Source organism: Echiichthys vipera (genome assembly GCF_963691815.1).
Source record: "Echiichthys vipera genome assembly, chromosome: 16".
In the NCBI taxonomy this organism is placed as follows: domain Eukaryota; kingdom Metazoa; phylum Chordata; class Actinopteri; order Perciformes; family Trachinidae; genus Echiichthys; species Echiichthys vipera.
The window spans coordinates 21,656,293-21,679,566 of record NC_139841.1 but is presented as its reverse complement, the minus strand read 5'-3'; the positions used below and the strand labels follow the sequence as shown (position 1 = coordinate 21,679,566).

The 23,274-nt window shown below is 41.3% G+C and overlaps 1 protein-coding gene across 4 annotated transcripts; it reads right to left on the bottom strand.

Moving 5' to 3' along the window:
• Positions 1 to 196: 196 nt before the first annotated feature.
• On the bottom strand, positions 197 to 19,246 carry hnrpkl (heterogeneous nuclear ribonucleoprotein K, like). Of its 4 annotated transcripts, none has more exons than XR_014593555.1 (16): positions 19,165 to 19,246; positions 16,708 to 16,817; positions 15,888 to 15,985; positions 15,713 to 15,769; positions 14,846 to 14,889; positions 13,536 to 13,608; positions 10,922 to 11,035; positions 10,576 to 10,704; positions 10,036 to 10,343; positions 9,646 to 9,699; positions 8,154 to 8,193; positions 5,948 to 5,963; positions 4,996 to 5,028; positions 4,805 to 4,872; positions 4,429 to 4,691; positions 197 to 1,843 (listed from the first exon to the last, which is right to left on the bottom strand). XR_014593555.1 is itself a non-coding variant. In XM_083929898.1 (16 exons), the coding sequence occupies exons 2-16, from the start codon at positions 16,766 to 16,768 to the stop codon at positions 1,813 to 1,815; spliced, it is 1,296 nt and encodes a 431-aa protein (XP_083786024.1). In that variant the 5' UTR covers positions 16,769 to 16,817; positions 19,165 to 19,246; the 3' UTR covers positions 197 to 1,812. The 4 variants fall into 4 exon arrangements, 3 of the variants coding, with proteins under 3 accessions (XP_083786024.1, XP_083786025.1, XP_083786026.1); XM_083929898.1 differs by having other exon boundaries at positions 4,522 to 4,691; XM_083929899.1 differs by having other exon boundaries at positions 4,522 to 4,691; positions 16,708 to 16,814; positions 19,165 to 19,211.
• Positions 19,247 to 23,274: the final 4,028 nt, after the last annotated feature.

Below are 23,274 nucleotides of genomic sequence, written 5' to 3'. Positions count from 1 at the left end.
TTATTATTATAGCTCTGCTGCTCATAGGGGAGTTGTTGGGTCTCTGTAAATCATAAATAAGTCAGTGTAGTGTGGTCTTTACCTACTCTATATGTAAAGTGTCTTGAGATGACCTTTGTTATGACTTATAATTAAAATGAAATCAAATTTTAAAGTCTTTCCCTCTGTTGAAATAAAGCGTAACACACACTTTGGAGAACTGTGACACAGACTTTATTTACTAAACACCTGCAGGTTAAGTTACTACTGATATCAGAGATACAGATATGACCGGACAGAAAAAATAAAACACCACTCATGGACTCACAAAGCTGTACATGCTCCTCACATCCAACTGTGGCGTGAGAGCTTTTTTGTTCTTTAAAAACAACAAAAACAAACTTTGCGTCCAAATTGTTTGCAAGAATACGTGGATCGAACAGAGCAGGTATTAAATGTTGCATTACAGCGAGTCATGAGTGGCAGAAACTAAAACAAATATCAATAGAAAGAGAGAAATTAAAAAATGGCCAAACCTGTCTTATGGCACCATCTCCTTCCAAGAAAGTAGAAAGTATTGTGGGCCTATCTAACCTAACCACTACTGACTCTATGTAAATATATACACACACACACACACACACACACACACACTCTCACACACACACTTTATACACATCATTGTCTTTCTATGAAAAAACAAAAATTCTTTTTAAGAAAATCTCGTTGTTGTATCACACTGGCACATTTATCCCAACTTAAAGCACAAGTGTGACATTTTAGGAAAAAGGCCCATTCAGTGTGTGGCGGAGAGTTAAACATGAAGCTAGGTTACTGCTAAAAGCCGGTTAGCTTAGCACAAATACTGGAAATGGAGGGAAACAGCTAGCCTGTTTAGCCAATGTTGCCTAAAGTAGCAGCACCACGAAAGCTCGCTAATTAACACATTATATGCTAACTCATTTGCAAGCATGAGAGCCGTTGCCAGGCAACCAGGAGAAACTCCAGCTAAATAAAACAAATTGTAGTTTTTACACTTTGCAGATTTTTTTTGTACCTTTGTACAAACAGTTTATTTAAAAAAAGGTGTTAATTAGCTCGCTTCAGAGGTTCTGGGATGCTGGCTGTTTCCCCCATTTCCAGTCTGTGTGCTAAGCTAAGCTAAGCTAAGCTACGATAACCAACTGCTGGCTACACGAGAGACAGGAATATCAATCTTCTCATCTAACCCTGCCAGAATTTGAATACGCATATTAGCCAAAAAATGTCAAACTACTCCATTAAAGCCCATCTTACAAAAAAGCACTTCATTTGACAGTGGAAAAGGACACCGGATTTTGTGTAATTTAAAAAAAAGAATAATTAAAATGGTTCTTTAACCATTCTGAGACCATGCATTTTCATTTAGAGAGTGTGCTTAAAGGTTTGTGGGGGAGAAAAAAAACAAACCAAAAATCACATAATGTTCCTGACAAAAAAGATTACATTCTGCATGCTGTACTGAAATGAGGGAGATAAGGGCCCGGGGTGGCTCACAACACCAAAAGTTATCACACATATGAGTTTACTCCAATGACGGTACAAGAATCTCCTTAAAAATGATTTCAACCGCACAGAAACGTGTTGTTGACCAATTGTTTGCTGTTTGACAGCTTCAGATTTTCCAAAAATCCTCAAAACAAACATTGCAATTTGTAGATCGATGGTGTAGTGTGTGTGACAGTGAGGGGAGGAGGCAAAGCAGAGGAATGTAGGCTCTGAAAAAAGGGAGGAAACAGTATGGCAGCATGGCTTCACTCATCACTCTTCTTCTTCTTCTTCAATTCCCTCTTCCTAGAAGAACCGACCAGAGTATTGCCTCACACTGAAATAAGAGACAGATGAAGGTAAGGACATTTCATGATCACATTAAAAATATTTATTTGAACAGGAATGTGACACGGGTCAGGAGCTGTTAATGTTGTAAGGCACACTGGAACACATTTTTGTCAAGCACAATTGTAAGTTTCAAAAAGTATGCCAAGGTCAAGGCTGGAAATAAATGTCTGCAAGAAACATACTGACTGCTGAGACTAGCTTAGCCATTTAGTGATGGAGGGGAAAATAACTAAAACGCTCTTCAAGATGAAATACTGGTGTAGGAAATAAAAAAGGCTCAATGTGCCAAATCTGAACATTTATCTAAGGCAGTAAAACTCTGGTTTAAAGTGTCAGGTTTGCACAGAAGTTCAATAAAATTGGGCTGCAACTAATGATTATTTCATTATCAATTATTGGCCAATAAATGCTCTATAGCTGTGTCTGTAAAAAGGTCACATACCAGTGAAAAGTGCCCTATATGAGTTGCCAGAGCCCAAGGTGGCAACTTCAAAGTCTTCTCAGATCAGATCAACAGCCCAAAGCCCAGAGACACAGTTTACAGTTTAAAGTGAAAACACCAAAAAGAAGCAGATCTCTCATTTGAGAAGCTAAATCTAGAAAACCTTCGCCATTTTTGCTTAACAAATTATTAAAATGAGAAAGCCATTATCAAAGCCAGTTCATTTTTTGATCCATTAGCGGCTAATTATTAACATTTGAGCTCAAATTAGCACCACTTTGGTGTTCAGCTTCAGTTACAGCCTTCAATTCCTACACTGGAGATCAAATGTAGAGAACAAATTATTAATACTTGATTTATTCTGTGATATTGAAGTGGGTTTCTTAGCCATTACTTTGTTGCCGAGGAATTCCCAAAGATTCTCTATGTGGTTAAGATCTGGACTCTGGGCTGGTCATTTCATTGTTTTGATGATCTTAGCTTCAAGGAACTGTGTAACCTGTTTTGCAGTGTGACAGGGGGCATTGTCTTACATGAGAATTGCAGCTGATTGGGAGACAATAGCAGTGAATGTATTGCATGTTGCCGAAGGAGGAGGTTCACATAAACATTTCCATTCACCTTGCCATGAGGCCAAACTGCAGAAAACCTCATTGCAAAAGTTCAATTAATTTGGGTCTGATGGGAAACATTATGTTCAGCATCGGACTGGGAACGACTGAACCCAAATTGTCTAAAGAAGTCAGTTCAATTTGGAGAAGGAAGCATCAGAGTCCAAAACTAAACCCCATAGAAAAACCTTGGCTAATAAGTAATGGCTAAGAAACCCACTGCAGTTACCAAACTGAAGAATGAAAAATAGACCCAGATCCAATCAGAGCAGTGTGAGAAACCAGTGATGTCCTGAAGTCGTCCAAAACAAGGGCCTCTACACTTCCTATTCATCTTTTAATCCTACAGCTACAAGAAAAAATTGTTGAAATCTTCCCTTCCGACACAATGTTTACTGTTCTCTAATGTTGCACAGTTTTTTCCCAAAATTAAAGGTTTTTGTTGAAGTGCCTTGGATATTTAAAAAAACATGCTAGCCAACCGCAACATTGCTGCAACAACCCGATTGTGCAGATACATGTTGATATGTCCTCTTCTGACCCAGAAGGCATTACAGGTTCTGGTCCAGACTCTGGTCATCTCACGCCTTGACTACTGTAACTCCCTCCTGTCTGACCTCTGCAGCTCGTCCAGAATGCAGCGGCTCGACTGGTCTTCAACCTACCTAAGTTCTCTCACACTACACTGCTCCTCCGCTCCCTTCACTGGCTTCCTGTAGCTGCTCGCATCCATTAAAAGACACTAGCACTTGCTTATCGTGCTACTAACGGATCAGGCCTAGCTAACATCCAGGGCATGATTATACCTTACACCCCAGCCCACCCTCTCCGCCCTGCATCGGCGAATCAGCTTGCAGCTCCCACACTGAGAGGAACACAGAGTCACTCGACTAAGTCATGACTGTTTGCCGTCCTGGCTCCCAAATGGTGGAACGAGCTCCCTATCGACATTCGTAAGACAGAAAATCTACACATCTTCTGCCACAGGTTAAAAACGCATCTCTTTTGACTGCACCTTGGCTCAGGAGGTGATTCATTTAAAAAAAAAAAAAAAAAAGAAGCACTTATATGTAGCACTCTATAGATCGGCTTATTTAAAGCTACCGCACTTACTTAATAACTTGCTCTTCTGGTTTGTACCCTAATCGCTGAATGCACTTACTGGAAGTCGCTTTGGACAAAAGCGTCAGCGAAATTAAATGTAATGTAATGTAAAGTACAGCAGTGGTATAGCCACAGCGGATATTCTATCCAATTCTAATATTTCAGAATAAAGTATTGATACTTTGATCTCTAATTTTGATCTCCAGTGTATTTATAGGATAAATAGTGCAATTAATATAACAGCAACAATGGACAAGAAGCTTATTATATGTTTTATGTATTTTATTATTAAGTCTCTGAGTGTGTGTGTGTGTGTGTGTGTTTCACCTGGCTGCAAGACAAATTTACTCAAGGTGGGCAATAAAGTTAAGTTGAAGATAACAATTTAACGCAGCAACTAAAGAAAAGGTTTACTTCCATCCAGTGTTGGATGAGCATGCAGGCCATCAGAGGAGACCACACTGCTCCAATGAGACGAGTTGTTGGGGGAGTCACAGGAGCACGTGCCTGTTCTGCAGCAGGTACTGGGCGTTCTGGATCTGGTCCTGTGTTCCTGTGATGGTGATGATGCGGTCCTCAGAGCCCTCTAGTGGTTCATCAATCTTGATGGATGCCCCAGACTCATGGCGGATCTGCTTGATCCTCTGGCCGCCCTTACCGATGATGGAGCCAGCCAGCTGCAAAACAGCCACACAGGCCAATTGAAAATGGATTTAGAAGGGGAAGTATGTTCTGTCATTCTTTACTGCAAAGGTCATGTTTTTTCAGAGTGAATAAATGTCTTACTTACATCTTTTGGGATGGTGACTTGAGTCGTGATGACTGGGCCTCCAATATCACTGTATGAGCCTCTACCACCTAAAGTCAGAGGTGAGAACATTTGAGGTGAATTGGTCTTTAACTAAAGCATGAAACAAAAAAAACATTCCCTTTAGGTTAGGAAACAAGACACTGGGACAATAACAATCCATCCCCACTCACCAGACTGAAAGTGCTCCCAGGAAGAATTGTTGTCTTTGAAAACGTTTGAAAGGAAACAAGAAAGTGACAAATAAAATTAGACCACAGGGACAAAGACAAGAGATGTGAAAGTAGAACAAGCTACACGGAAAAACACCCAAGACAAATACATGTTTCCTCTGTGTGCGCTAACAAATACGTTAAAAGGAAAATTATCCTAGGATAAGCAACATGAGGGATAAGGCAACCAGACACTGAGCATTAACGTTCATTCTTGGATTAACTTTTTTTATTATTATTTAAAAAGGTTTTAAAATGTCAGTTTAACCCAATGTCAGTTTAACCCAACGTGCATCTTCAACCTTTCCCAAAGTTAGGGACGGGACCCAAAATGGGCCGTGGACACATAAAATACACAACAATGCTATATGTGAATTGAACCTCAAGATGAACGTTCTGTTTTGCTGCGCTAGTGTGTTCAGCTCAGATGACGACGGATGATAAAACTAGTGAAAGTTAGATCCAAAAACACCGCTGCAATTATCACTATAGCGGCCGCCAAAGAGAATGAAATGGAGATCTCTTATTTAAATTGTATTCTTAGCATTGAGGTCATAATTGGCATTATATTCACAGGTGTTTCTAATATTCTACCCAGCTCAAGTTTGTACATAGGGAGGACAAAGAAACACCTCTCAATATAATATACTCCAGTACAACAGCAGTTTTCCCTACAACCCCAATAATAAACATGTAGCTGAATTTCTGATAAAGTCACCAAAAACGAAACATTTACGTTATTACATTATGAGGGCAGTTGCTTGAGTGAATTACCCAACTGTGGACTTGAAAACCAATGATACAGCCTATGTGGTTGCCCCTGCATAACAAACCAACAGTGGCCGAAACTATAGAAAGACCCAAGTAAAAAAATGTTTTATATTTTGATGAAATAATACATTTTAACACTCACCATAACCACCTCCACTCTGCATTTCAGGATCAATTGAAGAGATAAAAAAGAAACAGAAAATTGTTATGACACAATAATGACAGAATGCTATCAGAACCTTTTAAAGTTTTCTGCACAATAATAAACCACACACTCTGTAAACAATACACTCTATACGAGTACATCCTGACCAGTGCTGGGGAGGATCGTTTTTGTATCCAGAACAGGATTCAGCAAGAATCTGAGTGTGTGTCGATTCCACAGCATTAAGCAGTCGCTGCACATTCTTTAGTGACATTCATGCTTCAAATGCCCCAATTCCACTTTATCTGAAAAGTACATCATTGGTTTGAAATCTGAGACCTGCAGGCCACTGAAACAATTTAAAGTAACTTTGGGACCCCCCTGAGACGATGAGTGTTTCTGGAATTATTAATTACCAAAAAAAAAACCTGGCAATGGTTTAGACACACCTTTAAAGGGCCCGGCACCAAAAAAGCTGTTATGTGGAAAAAGCAGTTAGACCTGCACGTCACATTCATGTATGATGTGATGGCAAGAGCAAGATTGGCAACATCCGCAGCTGCTAAGAACTGCAGATTAAATCATGTTGGTGTGTTATTTACGGGCAAGGACAGGAAAAGAGTCTGCGATTTTCACACTTGTGATGCTTGCAGGCAATGAGTTTTATTTTCTAGCTAGTGTGTAAGTTTAATCAAATTCAAATCTTAGTTTCTGCAGAAATATGCTGATGGTAGGGTCAGAATTTGGGGGCAAACATCATGAATTCATGGATCCTTCCTGCCTTGTGCCAAGCAAGTCTCTTCTTGGCACACATTTGGCCACAATTGAGATCGTTTAAATGCCACAGTCAACATACCTAAGTATTACTGCTGACAAAGTGCAACCCTTTATGTCCACATATCTTCTGCTGGATACTTTCGACAGGATAACACAGACAAACTGGTTCCAACAACATGGCAGTGAGTTCACTGTACCCAAATGGGCTCCACAGTCACCAGATCACAATCTAATAGAGCACCTTTGGGACGTGATGCAGCGACAGATGCGCATCATGGACCACGATCACTAAGGAAGGTTTCCATCACCTTACTGAACCCATGATTTGAGAATCCAGGCTGTTCCAGTGGCAAACTAGGATCCTACCCAGTAATGAAAAGGTGTACGTAATAACATAGTCACTTAGTGTATTTCTGCTGAATATGAGCAGACTATAGAGTTCACACAGCGCTCAGACTTGTAAAGTTAAAGGCTGGAAAAGAAAGATGGGTCACCAAACAATTTCCCATTAAAGTAGTAACAGATGGAAACTCAGCCATCGGGACTTCAGGAAACTTGAAATAAGGTCAAATGTTTCAAACTGGTGTAGTACTTAAACTTTTTTTTAGAGCAAAAGGAGAAACAGTGTGGGATATATATATATATATATATATATATATATATATATATATATATATATATATATATATATATATTATAGATAAGTTCATAATAGTGAACCACAATTATTTAAACATAGAATAAACTGCTAATATTTAGGACATTAAATGCCTGGTAATAGTTTACCTTAACCTCATAAAGCCAATCCCTTTACAATTTGTTAATAAGAAAGTGGAAATTAGAGCAAGGTCACACCCTAAATATATAAAAACACAACTATGTTTGCTTATGTTTAAAGTTTAAACAATTGGGCATGTAAACAATTCAAACCAGATGCAGTCTTTTTAGTCTTTTTTAGATTAATTAAAAAAATAATACACTTAATTTATCATATTGGAGTGGTTTTTAAAAGCGAAGAAACATTTGATTTGTATGCTGTTCCTTAAATCTGTAGAATGAATAAACATATTTTGGTGTTTATGTGATCAAATTTATTCTTTGCCTTCTTATTGAAACTATTTGCTTGCAGCTAAGACCTGAACTGCTTTGGTTTCAGCTCAAGTTCATGTGCTAGCCTGGTGGCTCTCTGGACTACGTACTCAGCTGCTCTGTGGTAACCACGGAGACAACTGTTGCCAGGCAACAACAGGCCTAGATCAGTGTGCATACACAGTGAAAAAGCAACACAGTATCCATGCCGTGCCTGTACTACACTCGGAAAAAGGAATTCCAAACACCTCGTCTGAAAGATAAGTCACAAATATAGGAAGTCACAAAAATACAGACAACCGTTACAGCAGCACCTGTAAACACAGACGGCACTCACCATGCTGTCATAACGATCTCCTCCTCGGCCTCTTCTGTCACTACAGACAAAAAGATATGCATTAATAGTTGCTCTGCTCTAGAGGACAGTTAACACTACAGTTTCAAGCAGGCAACCGCTGTTACATTGGTATTTAGAAAGCTGTGAGTGTGAAAGGACATGCAGACTCTACAGATGACCTGTGATCGGACTCTGAATCAGGGGCTGTGGGTTGAGATTCTGCTACTGAGCAACTTACACTGATATCTGTTGCTCTGCTTTTTATATATTTTCTGCTTATATCTTTTCTGCACTACAGTTCTGTTCATACCTGTTTTAACAGTCTACTGCATGTTTACATTGTTTACATCATACACACCCGTTCACATGTCTGCTTACATCTGATACACGCTTGTCTTTCTACATCTACGATGTTCTCCGTATCTAACCTGTACTAACACACTAACATCCTGACACTTATTCTACCTGTACTAACACACTAACATCCAGACACTTATTCTACCTGTACTAACACACTAACATCCTGACACTTATTCTACCTGTACTAACACACTAACATCCTGACACTTATTCTAACCTGTACTAACACACTAACATCCTGACACTTATTCTAACCTGTACTAACACACTAACATCCTGACACTTATTCTACCTGCACTAACACACTAACATCCTGACACTTATTCTACCTGTACTAACACACTAACATCCTGACACTTATTCTAACCTGTACTAACACACTAACATCCTGACACTTATTCTACCTGCACTAACACACTAACATCCTGACACTTATTCTACCTGTACTAACACACTAACATCCTGACACTTATTCTACCTGTACTAACACACTAACATCCTGACACTTATTCTACCTGTACTAACACACTAACATCCTGACCCTTATTCTAACCTGTACTAACACACTAACATCCTGACACTTATTCTACCTGTACTAACACACTAACATCCTGACACTTATTCTACCTGTACTAACACACTAACATCCTGACACTTATTCTACCTGTACTAACACACTAAAATCCTGACACTTATTCTACCTGTACTAACACACTAACATCCTGACACTTATTCTACCTGTACTAACACACTAACATCCTGACACTTATTCTACCTGTACTAACACACTAACATCCTGACACTTACTCTATCTGTACTAACACACTAACATCCTGACACTTATTCTAACCTGTACTAACACACTAACATCCTGACACTTATTCTACCTGTACTAACACACTAACATCCTGACACTTATTCTACCTGTACTAACACACTAACATCCTGACACTTATTCTTCTTCTTCTACACTTTATTCCTGTTGTTAGGATAAAATGTTTTTATATAGTTGCACTGTCGTTATTTGCTGCTCTGTGTGCCCTGAATTGCCCCCCGGGGACAAATAAAGTTTTTTTGAATTGAATTGAATTTAAGAGAAATTAAATCATTGACAATGCTGCTCTGTATTCACCTTGGTCTGTCGTCCATGCCGCCGTGATAGCTTCCATGTGAGAACCTGTCTCCTCTGCAAACAATGACAGACAAGGAAAGTGTGTTGAAAGATAAAATAGAAATCTGTCAAACTGTATCTAAACAACCGAGTACCTAAGGGCGCTTTCACAACATATAATGACGGGTAACTCATAGATTGGACAGTTTTGGCACTGCCACCCTGCAGCATCCTCGCTACACGGATCCACGTGGGGAAATCCAATTCTGGTGACTGAAAGTAAATCATGCATACAACTTTTGAGAATATTTATCTAATGTGATGTGACAAAGAAACACGCCAGCGTTCATTTTAAGGAACCAAACAGGTAAGAGATGTGAAAGCATCCACAGTAAGTGAGCCCCTCCTCACCCTCCTCTTGGCGGCGGTGGTGGGGGAAGAGGCAGATTACGCGCTCGGCTGCCCCCTCGGCTGCCTCTGCTCAGCGGTGGTGGAGGACCCCGGCGGGGGCTGATGTCGTCGTAGTCCCTTCTGGCGGGAGGTAAGGGTCTGTTGCCACGAACGGGGGGCATGCGCTCAAAGCCCCCACGCACACGAATGGGGAAGCCACCAATGGGTCGCCTGCCTCTCTCCTCGAATAACATAGTGAAACCACCATAGTCGTATGTCTCATCGTAGAAATTAGGGTCGTATGGCTGGGCACGACCTTTGATTGGCGCCTGCAAAACGAAGGATAAGGTAATTAAAGACATTGTAAGACTGCTCTGTTTTGAAATGGCTGTTGAAATTAGCTGTAAAGCACACAAACAATCATACTATGAATGATTTATCAGGTTAAAATACCAAACTCAGTCGTTAGTCTTATAACTCTCTTTACATCTGCATGAAATGAAACACATGACTGTATAAAGAATGTTATGGCTTTCACCAGTATAAGAGATGAAAACTCACCTCTGACACCAGCTCCAGGATAACTTTTATACATTCAACGACACGTTCTGGCTTTCCTCCTACCAAGACGACTCTGTCAGTGGAGTGTGGACAGCACTCCTGGAACAGCTTGATGGTGGTCTGGGTGTTCTAGGGCATAGAAACATGAAATTGTTACTTATTTTTGAACTAGCCAATGACACAAGCAAAAAAAAGGTGCTCTTGTCATACATGTATAAAGTGTCATTATGGCTACTGCAACTCACACTATAAGAGCATGAATTATGATTTTAACAATTATTCTCCAGGCCAACTGTTGTTGAAGAACATCATGGCGAGGCTCCAGCTAATCTGGACTCTGTCCTACCTCTCTCAGCTCCTTTATCTTGGCACCTTTTACCCCGATAATGCCCCCTGCCAAGCTCTGATGGATCAGCAAGCGAAGCTCAGAGTCAAAATCAATCCCACTGTAATGCTGGTACTACAGAAACACAAAGCAAAGATCAGTAATGTCAGTACGGCCTAAAACCCTTCCCAACAAATGTTGGAAATGTCAAAGAAAAGCGCGGACCATTCCCATGTATGCAAATATAGCATGTAGTGGGCTTTAAATTTTAAATAATCTGTACGCAGAAATGTGATTGTAGAAATTTGTATGTGCATGTTATATGCTGTTAAAAACACTTTGAAATAATCGTTTTATTCTGTAACACAGAATCTAAAATACTGAATACTGAAATAATGGAATTCATAAATTTACAATCTTATGAACTGATGCAATGTAATAAACAAAGTAACACGTGCAGTTTTGATCAAGGAAAATTAAAACACACATTTAGGGTAGAACACACTGCACTATATAAATAAATATAAATATGAAGATCTAAAAAAGTAAAAATGTATCAATGCCCATATTTTGTCACGGTTAGCACAACGCTTCTGTCTGATGTAAGCAGCTTGAATCTACGTAGTCTTGTTGTGAAAGACTTGAGCAGGGATACCATTTCATATTACGGTTGAACAGCAGTAAAATAGTAGTAGTTAGAAAACCCCGAAAAAACAACAACCACCAGAAATAACACTACACTACTACATTTCTGTGACATTCGAGACAAGGCAGTAGTTATGGTAGAGAGTAGACGCCATTTGGAAAATATATTCAAGGCCAATGAAGTAAGATGTGTTATGAGGCGCACAAAACCTGAAGCAATCAGTGTAATTCTTTACTTTGACTGGACACATCTGAAGCAATGTGTGCAAACTGCTGAATATGGTAGTGGAACAATATCAGTACGAGTTGCTGATGAGTCTCAATAAAGGAACGGGTTACTCGTCGTGTTAAGTAAGTTTTGTTGTGTAAAGCTCAGGTTGGATTTGGTTATTTTGTCCATGTCATGTCATAGCAAGTCAATTTGCAGCTCCCAGTAGGAAGAAGAAGACAGTCAGCCAGTTTGTTGTGTTAGCCTGGTGAACTAAAGATCAGTAAATAATTAAAGCACAAATAAAACACGTTTGCATTTAGTGTTACTCACCAAAAACACATTGGGCCTCATGCAAGGACCACCCGTTTGAACAGATCTAAAGTTGGCATAACTTTCGTTTACAGTATTTGGACAAAGTAGATTGAAGAGTGGGATCAGAGGGAGATAAATCTGATTTTACGCTGGTCACATTTATAAATAAAAAATTGAGAAATGGTTTTACATACCATTACCGACAGACCTATTAGGCCGTATCTTTACATGCAGGTTTATTCAAGTCGCTGTCAAGAGGAACATCCTCCACTGCGATGTTGCATCGCTTATTATGGCACATATTTTCTCGTCCGTCTCTGTGACAGACTTCCCCTTGACCCACTTGACTCTCCTTGTAGGAAAGACGTTTTTTTTTAAAGCCAATTTCATATCGAACCATTTATTTTATTTATAAGTGACAGTGCGACCCTCCGGTGACATGGCATCAACCGCACTCATTATTTTCACCCATTCCTTAGCTTTAGCAGGCCCTTTAATTCCATGCTGACGCTACTGAAATGTATGGACTTCCATTCATGAATCTCTAAAAGCAGGATTCAATAGAAGATCGTTAAGTTGTTTTCTTAAATGGACACTTTTTTTACAGCCTGAAATGATTAAACATAAAAAAATATATTTTTCACATTTTGCCTTGCAACATTCAAATTAAACTATGTTTTGGTTTCCACCAAACATAGCACACCACCCAAAACACACCATACCTACAGTGAAGCATGGTGGTGGCAGCATTGTGTTGTGGGCTTGTTTCTCTTCAGCAGGGACTGGGCTACTGGTCTGGATTGAAGGTAACATGGATGCTGCCAAGTCCACACAAATTCTTGTGGAAAACCTGCAGCCCAGTTAGACACTTGAAAATGGGCAGGTGGTTCCCCGTTCAGCATGACAACGACCCAAAACACAGCGCCAGAAAAACAACACAGTGGCTGAAGGACAGGAGGGTGAATGTCCTAGAGTGGCCTCGTCAGAGCCCTGACCTAAAGCCTACAGAAGTCTTTGGATGGACTTGAGTGCAGTCCATCGCATGCGAGAATTGGGAAAAATATATATTATCATTTCAGGCTGTAAAACAAAAAAAGTGACTATTTCAAAAGGGTATCATGCCTTTCTATAGGCAGTGTATCTGGGGCAGGACATGTAACCTTATAAAGTTCTCCTGAACACAAGCTTATTTACGCACAGGTGGCAATCACCATGTTTACCTTTATATAATAAGCCTTGCGGCCAACCTGCTCACGTGTCCTTGTGCGTACGCTTCACAGTGTACCTTGAAGGCTTGTGCAGAACTCAATTAAAAAAGTGAACTTCAAATTCTGCATAATGCTGTTTTTTTCCTGTTCTATTAACTCCAACAGGCAACATATTTCAATAGGCAATGTCATCAATCATCGTGGACTGCCCTCTGTTCATGTACACATAATTAACAAGGTAATTAACATGGTGGCTTACCTCCTCTAGAGTTGGTATGATTTTCAGCAGAATCTCTCCAATAGTGTCGATGCTGGCATTCACACTCAATATCCTGTCAGGAACCATTTAGGCCAGAAGGAAGCAAGGCATTACAGGGGGGACAAAAAGTAGAACACAAAGCAAAACACGATTTTAAAAAACAAACCAAAACAAACCAGACAAGCAGTCCAGCAAACTTACGAAAGGTTTCAAACTATAAAGGAAAACTTAAGACTGCTGCATACTGCGGACAATTATGACTTTCCCCCAACACTAGGCTGACTAAAAAAGCAGCTGACATGCACTCCAACTAGTACTATTTACAAAGTAAGAGAAGTCTTGGGAGGATGGGCAGCTTCAGAACGGCTCAAATTAACGTGAGACTGGCCACACAGAGTTGGGGTAGGGGTGTGAGAGAGAGAGATCTTCTATTACCATCCCACCACCAGCAAGTTGGGGAAAAGGAACGTAATAAACTCAAACATAAGCTTGCCATGACAATTGTGCCCCCAGTACACCTTCTCATTGTGACCAGGGGTTGGGGAAGAGGGGAGAGGGGGGGGAGAAGACGAGGTGGGCAGTAGAAAAAGAGTAACAGAGCAGAGGGGTTGAGGTGGGGGAGGAAATGCAAGTGGTTACCAACTACTTTGTGGTACAGGACAGGAGCAGGGGGGGGGGAGTTGGGGGGGGGGGGCATTATGAAAGGTTTGGCAGGCAGCTCTGATCCAATATGGCACAAGAGAAATTTAACAGAAGGGATGCAGCACAATGAAATAAAGACACGACATTAATGAGTGACAGAGTGAGGGGCCGAGCCTCCAGACAAGAGCCAGCGCTCTTTCAGAAATCATGGACAGTGATGCTGACAACAGTGGGGGAGGAGGTGGAGGAAGGGGGAGGTCGGAGGAAAAGGGGCCAGGTGGGCCACAGAGGACAGAGCGAGGAAAAGATGTCTGCTTTCCACAAGCTTCATGGTAAAATCAAACATCACAGCAAGGAACAAACAACATCCAACAGCTGGGTTGCTAAACACCAACTACTTTATAGTGGGCTGTGGGTGATTCTCTGCATGGACAATAAACTGTAATGACAAAAAGTCCAACTCAATGGAGATGCTATAAATGGACAGAAAAATCAAAAGGAACAATACATGTCTTTTACAAGTGGAGGAGGGGTGTGTTTGGGGGAGGGGGGGGGGGGGGTATACTGTCATGTATATAAAATGATAAAATGAAACAGAAGGCAGGTTATCAAAGACATGTGTTTCACTGTTCTAATCAGGCATCGAGGCAATAACTGGTGGGACATACCGCTCTGGGCCACTGCTGTCTGGGACTGATACACTGGCATTGTACTGCATGGGCCGAGGTGGTGGTGGTGGTGGTGGTTGTGGTGGTGGTTGTGGTGGAGGAGGTTGGCATTGGGCGGGGGCATTCAATCACAAGATGTCAAGTTAGGTGCCCATTTAAGGAGGGGCGCGGTTTATGGGCGGGGCCAACCGGGAGTGTCAGGTGGGCGGGCGTTCAGGGGCGGGCGGAGGTTGGGCCAGCGTCAAGGTGGGCAACGCAGGAGGGGCATGTCGATCCGGTACATGGGCAACGGAGGAAGGTGGCCAAAAATAAAAACAAAAAAAGTAAAGGAGAAGGGAAGAGGGGGAGAAGGAATACATTTTTAATTGAATACACGCTATACTTTGTCCCAAAAGTGAAATGAGAGACTTGAAACTGTGGTGAGTGAAAAAGAACAGGAAGAGTGACCTGGACAAAGATTAGTATAAAAAACAGTCTGGAGATTCATGTCCCTGAGATTATATCCACTCAGGCTTTCAGGCACCTGTTGTCACTTCAAGGTCAAACTGTGAGGGGGGAACTGGAGTCAGGCTGAAACTCACAAGAGGACTGGAAACAAAATCCAGCTGATGTGGCTAACAAGGCCTCCCTTCTCTGCCCACATGAGCCAACTTGGTTTCATTGTTATAGAAAACTGATCTTTGACTAACGGTGCATGTCAATGCTTGAACCTGCTGGAAAGAAATCTGGGGTCGTCTCTGTGGGAATCCAATGAACAGGGGATTTGACATAATTGATATTAAGGTCTGGATCCTTTCAATTTTATTAGCCAGCTAAATTTGCTCCTCAGCTACAGAAATGTTAGCCGCATTTGATCCGTTTACTCACGTCTGTACGCAGGGCTTTTATGTTCTTGCCACCCTTTCCAATAACAGCACCGGCATTCTGGGAAGAGAAAGACGGTTTTCCTTAGAAATTATCACAATAATCGCTTCGATGAATGGGAAAGAAAACAGCAGAGTGGCTCGAAAAATTGCAGCCCACTGTGTGAATGAGCCTTTACTTTGCTCTGAAGCAACACACGCAGCTCCACCATCTCGTCTGCGTTGCGAGAACGTTTGAAGGCCTGCTCTTCGTCCATGTCCTCGGCGGGGCGTTTACCTGAGAGGGAAGATAATTCAGGTCAATTCTGAGCCAGTTCTGTGCGAGGTACTCATCTGCTACAAAAACTATTTCCAACTTCGGCAGTCTAAAAGACGGACATCTTGTATTCTTCGAATCCTTCCACATTTATGACCAGGGTTATTTCATTTTATAAAAAACAAATCTTACTTAAAATGCTACACATGGTGGATAAAGGCTAGGACCACATCGCAGTAATATTTAGAAGAAAAACAAAATTCCAGAGGGAACCAAATTATCATTACTAGCCAGAGCCACTAAAGGATAAATAGAAGTGACGGAAATATAAATACAGAGAGATTGCTAGGTCTAAAGTACTGTATGTTCCACCCCAAGAATGGGTTTCATTCAACAGCCAACTGTATTCTGGAGTATGTCCAGCACCACCATGCAACCTTCTTGGATTAAAATACAGGCAGATCTGCTCAGGGCCCGCCGAACAGCAGTATCTTGGACAGAAGGATCCCTCAACCATCTGACATGTCCACATGCTATGTTGAACCAGCCAGAAATATTAACTTTTCTCTTTTTTCCCTCCCTTGAGTGAACTAATTAGCCGGTACATCGACACACTGTAGTTTAGGCAGAATGTAACACTACATGGGCTCCGTTCAATTTTCTACTTAATAAATGATTGAATTGACCCAGTTAACTTTATGGTCAGGAATGGCAGATCAAAATGGAGACGTGTATGGTCTTACCATTAGCGTCAGTGTTGCTAAATGAGAGATCGTCTTCCTGCTCTTCGAGTTTCACCTCCATCGTTTTGCACCTGCAGTGGAATGCAAACAGACTCCTCTCCCTGGATCTGCTAAAAGAGAAGTACAGTATGACGTATGACGACAATGATAAAATCAGCCTGACTACACATGGTACTCACAAAGTTACTTCTCATCAAATATTCTGATTAGTACGGAGCCTCCCTGGTGACATTGGATAAAAAAAAATAATGCTTGGCCACGAGATAGTTAATGCGTGGCCACAGTCCTACCGTTACTGTAGTAGTTGGAATTTACAATCTGGTCCTGTATCAGCAGATTAGCTGTCATCATTGATCAAGCAGCGTTTTTACCGGCCTCATATTGATAAACTTCTCCAACAACCTATCAGATCTGCTGTGGCCACTGGGGTGACCAATGACATTTCACCCCTTTCAAAATATGATTTCCGGGTCCAAGCTGGTCCAAACCTCGTATTTCTACAACGCAGCAGTGCTATGTTCCCCATAGTTTGAACAGATCTGAGAACAACATAATTGTCATTTGTCTCTTTCTCGACTGTGGCAGAGAGGAGGATGCTATCTAGGCTCCAGTCTATCCTGGACAATGTCTCCTACCCTCTGTATAACACACTGGCCCAGTGGAGGAGCACCTTCAGCAGAAAACTCCTCGCACCCATATGCACCACAGAGCACCACAGGAAAGCTGTTCTGCCTGTGGTCATTAAATTATACAATGCATCCCTAGGAGCGTCTGTCACCTCCTCTCTGTAACTCAGACTCAACCACAGACAGCCTGTTCTTTTTAACATTGGTCTGGTATCTACTTCCTAGATTAGAGCTGTAGTCAACCATTATTTTTAATATCAGTTAAAGTCATTTTTAGGGATGCACCAATCTGACTTTTTCAGTCCTGAATACCAATAGCTGGGTTTTGGTTATCGCCCACTACGGAGTAGAATAATGATCAATCACAATCATCTGAGGCGGAGCCAAGCGGACTGTGCCCCAGCAAAATAGATAAGTGAGGGCCTGAAATCTGCCCATGTGCCCAGGACTGCACTTCCAGTAAACCAGTCAGTAAGTGTTTTAATAATAAGCTGCGTGCCTCATTGTGTGGAAGTGACTGGGATCATTCTTTTAAGTGCAAGACAACATCAGGCTTCACTTAAACATTTCTTTTCTAACTTTGTAAAACTACATTTAACAAATAAATACATAGATATAAATCTAATGAACTGTAATTTAGTTTTAAAATAAGAAATATTATTAATATATCATTTCATTTCCATCTCTCATGTTGGTCTCTGTGCATCCCTAACATTTTCATTAGTGATGGTTTCATTTTTTGGACAATATGTCAGAAAACTGTGAAAAATAAGCGATTCTGAAAGTCCAATGTGACAATATTCAAAAGGGTTATTTTGTCCAACCAACAGACAAAACCACATAAAATAAAGAGCAGCAGGAAATCCTTACAACTCAGAAGTTGGAAACAAGAAAATATTTGGCAATTAATCGATCATCAGGTCAAATAGTTTGTAATAGATTTTCCTTATCGTGGGTGTCAGGAGGACAGAGGGTGTAGTGTGTGCGGTACAGACTGTGAAGCCCCTTGGAGGCAAATGTGTGATTTGTGATATTGGGTTAAATAAATAAAAATGAACCAGAGCTGAAAAGTGGGGCTGATGGCGACAAATCATATTAAACCAGTAGTCAGGTATGGGTGCAACAGTATGGATGTTGTCTGGGTAGTTCAACTGTACAACTGTCAAAATCCAAGACTTAACACTTTAAATATAGCCTGCATGTACTCTCCTTGCATGCATGTAGTCCACCTACATGCTCTGCCCACTGTTGCTACTTTAAAGCACTGCAGAAGCAGGTTGGATTATTGCAACAAAACAAAAAAAAACACTCACTGTACTTGAGGCCTTGCTGAGTTATAGGGACATATTAGTCAACGCCTATATAGTTAAATGAATTAGCAGCACCCATTTTAACTACCATGGGTTGTTTTTCAAGGGCATTTACAGCTGTTACCCCATGTATTAGGGTTCTCCAGAAAAGACACATTCATAGGTGCACTGTAGCCAAACACATTTGAGGAGAAAGCTCATCGTGCACTGTAACTTGTTATACCGAGCTCCAGCAACAGCTGCTGGAGGAAACTGTGCATGAAAGGAAACTGCGCAATGGAGAAAAGGGAAAAGGGAAACGTGTTTGTCACCTGACCTGCTATCCTGCAAACAGCTTTCTTTGCTAACTTGACATGACTTTGCTAAGCTAACCTACCCAGCTGCTGTCTGTGTGCAAGGCGTGTCTGCCAGCTAGTTACACGTTACACAAAAATAACACACTTAAAAATGACGCAACGTCTTATTAGCGAGGTAGCAACGACATACTATAGTTATATATAAAAGAAAAACAGTAAACAAACCTGCAGCAAAGCCACGTTCACTGCGGTCCTCCACGGTTTTCCTCCCCAAGCGTTTTGCACGTTTTCAGCATGGAGAGAGAGAAGACACTGTGGATGTGGGGGGTCGTTACATGCGTATGTCAGGTCAGCACGGGCGGGCGGGGACTGAGCCACATTACATTGACAGAGGGGACTCCATTTACCCGTGTGGACACGCGCAACAATGTATCAAACGCTCCCTTTATAAAATGTTTTTTTTTGCCCCGGGTGCAGACTCGCAGGTTGTCTTATGCCCTGAGCGAGCACTGTCAGGTTAGCAGACATCCAGTATTTACAGGGCTCCTTTGAAGTAGGACAACATAGAGTCCATTCAAACTGGAAAAGTGGAAACATTAAGGTTGTGGTTATGGTTAAAGATGTCTGAATTAGCTTGATTTTAGACCATTTTTATTTTATTATAATAATTATTATTAATATTATTAAGAAGTTCAGCCATCCGTGAGGAACTTTGCTTTGAAAGGAGCCAGTTGAGGTGGTTCGGGCATCTAGTAAGGATGCCCCCTGGGCGCCTCCCTAGGGAGGTGTTCCAGGCACGTCCAGCTGGGAGGAGGCCTCGGGGAAGACCCAGGACCAGGTGGAGAGATTATATCTCCACACTGGCCTGGGAACGCCTCAGGTTCCCCCAGTTAGAGCTGGTTAATGTGGCCCGGGAAAGGGAAGTTTGGGGTCCCCTGCTAAAGCTGCTGCCCCCGCGAGCCGACCCCGGATAAGCGGTTGAAGATGAGATGAGATGAGAGATTAATTATGTATTTATTTACTTTTCTCTACTTTTATCTTAGAAAAAGTTAAAGAGAAAATAAGAAAAATTAAGTGATAATGAAAACAATGGTTAGTTGCAACCCCACATTCAATGCAACTGCAGTGTTCAGCAGTTTTTCCCTGGTTGGGTGTTCTTCTTTGGTGCTCAGAAGTGGATTGAAGTTGTTGGAGGAACTTGATGCCTTTAAATGCCATTAGGTGTCTTCATCACACCAGAAATGCATTTGCAAAGATCACTAAAACAACATCCCCAACAGTGACCCATTCATCACAACAACAAGGTCCCTTAAGTAGACCAGTGCTCAGCTGAACGGTGGGAGAATACCCAAGTTCTGTTACCTGTGACATTTCAATCATAATCCCTGGATGCATTAACCAATGCCTCACTTGCATGCAGAGCCCACAGAGGAACTTCTAGAGGGACAAAGGTTGGCAGATTTATCAAAACAAGCAGGCTAAACACTCCTCGTTCTGCTAAGGTTGACTACAAACAAAATGATGACATAAAATTATGGAACAATATGGAATTATATTACCTTGTTTAGCCTGCAGTGCATAGCTTATCTATAGAGTACAAAGTCAGGTCTGATAAAAAGTGATTATTACCTTCCCAGAGAAGGAGCAGAAGAATAATGGGAGAGGTGAATCTTAACAAAAACTCTTTCTTAAGCAAAACTAAGTTGAAATTGCAAAAAAACAAGCATCCTTATGGTGCACATGGGAGACAGTGATCCACCAGGTCAAGACAACCTTGTGACTAAACATGAAGCCTTAATAGTTATGTGTGAAGTTGTGAAACTCCAGAAAAGCAACATTTAACAACTGTGCAAGGCCTTAATCATATAAACACGTTGAAAAACCCAGAGTTCAAATACCCCTGCCGTCCCTTCGATAGCTCAGTTGGTAGAGCGGAGGACTGTAGTGGCAATGCAGCTGAAATCCTTAGGTCGCTGGTTCAAATCCGGCTCGAAGGACACACGTTGGGGCGAGTTCAATTTTAGAGTAGACTGGTAACTGGAGAGGTGCAAGTTCATCTCCTGGGTACTGCTGAGATGCTGTTGAGCAAGGCACTGAACCTGTTCGGGGCACTGGTCGCCGTAACATCTCTCCATTAGTTGTATGTGTGTGTGTGTGTATGTGTGTTTTTTGGGCCTGTGTGTGTATAATGAAAAAAATAATAGACTAATAAAGGAATTCTTCTTTGACCATCAGGCTCATTTCATCCTCAAGATATTCATGCACAATCTCGATTTAACGAATCTCGTTTAATCTTAAATGGATTTGAAAACAAAAAAACGTGTTCATTTCATAATAAAACTTGTGAATCTTAGGTGATGTCTAATTTTGAAAAGACGGTTTGGTCTGAAATAAATCAAATGTGTCCAGTCTGAAACAGAACGGTTGTTTGTATTCCCTCAGATACGACGTAGTTAACAGCGTGCACAGTGTTGATAATCCATACTGAGAGACAGTGGATAGCACAGGATGTAGATCAGTGGGCTGAGTCACAGCTGCCTTACTGCACGCAAGGTTCAAGACAAGTCTGCCACCAGCTGGTTGAGCAAGAGGTAGGAGCAGAGATGGGCGAAGCAGAAGAGGCATCAAATGTACAAGAGCAGGAGGATCTTTTGTTCTGGCATGTCTGCAGTCTCAGAACATATTAAATATAATATGAAAGGCAAAGTTTCTCCACAGGAGGAACCACCTTAAAGTTGTGATTCTTCCAGGCAAGAAGATTAATTTGGCTTCAAGTAATAGAAAATGTAAAAAGATACATTTAGAGTTTATTGACATGAAGCAATTATGCTTTGAATTCATAAGTCACTTGTATGCACGGACAAAAACACACAGATGCACAAATCTTCTTTTCTCAGTGCAACTAGATTCTGTAATGGAAAAATACCTTTTATTAAAGGTTGAATATGGAGAATGAGAAGAACACCCCCATCTAGTGTATCAAGTCCGTGGTCGCAACAACAAAAAATGAGTTGCCAGGTTCGTCAGACCCGGACTGTGTGGACAACTGGATTTAATAGAATTGGATATAATTGATAGACTCTCGTTGTGCTTTTCGGGGCAGTTTCTTGACATTGGTGCCCTTTTGGCTGCACAGAGGCTTCCTCACCTCTTCTGGCAAACCTTGTTTCTGCTCTTTTTGATGCTATAATGTTGCCAAGCACCGGTATCTGTGATGAAATGTGATGCACACCCTAACTCTAACTCTAACCCTGTTTCTCTAGGAAATGCTGATATGGACATGTTTCACATCCTTCTTTTTCTCCTCACAGCCAAACAGCACTCTGGTCAAAAGGCTAAAGGCACAATTTCTAACAAACTTTGACTCTGGACTGATTGAACTGGTATTCTGGAGGTTTTCAACTTTTGCCTCTGATTGAAGTTGTTCCCCACTTCCAAACAGGAAGCAGGTGCAGTGGCCGAGGCAATCCTGAGATCCGTCATTCCACAGTTTGGAGTTACCACTAACCTCAGCAGTGACAATGGTCCTGCTTTAATACATAAAGCTATGAAATAAATGTCTGAATTTCTTGGTTATGACTTTAAATATTTTAGTTTAAAATAGTTTATTGGAGGCCTCCAAATTCAGGGTATTAGACTAGGGACTGTTTCCCTTTCAGCTCGCCACACACAGGTGAAAGTCATATTGCCCATGCCAGCTGACACAACACAACACAACTTCAGACCAGGTTCCACAAAAGTCGACTCCTCAACAAAATGTGCAGGGTAAGTCATATCCGGGCTTTTGGACTGTACTCGGATACCCAGATGTGGACTATTGAATTGGAGTACAGACAAGAATGCAGATTAGGAAACACCTATTTCTCCTCAAACAGGTACACGTTGAGGAAGAAAACGTGAGTGCCAACGTAAGGCTTACTCTTGGTGCCCCTGGGAGTTGTGCCCCGGGGTTGTACGCAGTTACACTGCTCTCAGATTATCCTCCATTAGCCTCAAGACGTCAACAAGGACCGCCACAAAGACAGCAGGTGTTATCCCCTGGGGTAAACTGATGTATTTCCCCAAATGTACATGTAATATACTTGGTTGATCAAATATGATCAAAACGGGGGAATGTAATGGAAAAATACAATTTGTACTCATATTATGCAAAGCTAATGTATAAGCTCATTGATATCCATGTATGCATATGTTCTGTGTTCATCATATTTTAAGGTACTTTCCACTGATTCATAATAAAAACCACACGTGAAACCACCGACCTGATGCTGACCAGCTCAGTTGAACTTTTCATCTGTTCTATTTCCTTTTTTTTTTGGAAAGTATTCCTGTTTT

What these genes read in the sequence shown, in the direction of transcription:
- hnrpkl (XM_083929898.1), bottom strand. Translation starts at nt 16,768, where the DNA reads ATGGAGGTGAAACTCGAAGAGCAGGAAGACGATCTCTCATTTAGCAAC. An exon ending in TAAAAGCCCTGCGTACAGAC is followed by an intron (nt 14,890 to 15,712) that starts GTGAGTAAACGG and finishes CGGCCCATGCAG; the next exon opens with TACAATGCCAGTGTATCAGT. An exon ending in CAGTACCTGCTGCAGAACAG is followed by an intron (nt 1,844 to 4,521) that starts GCACGTGCTCCT and finishes CTCTTATTTCAG; the next exon opens with TGTGAGGCAATACTCTGGTC.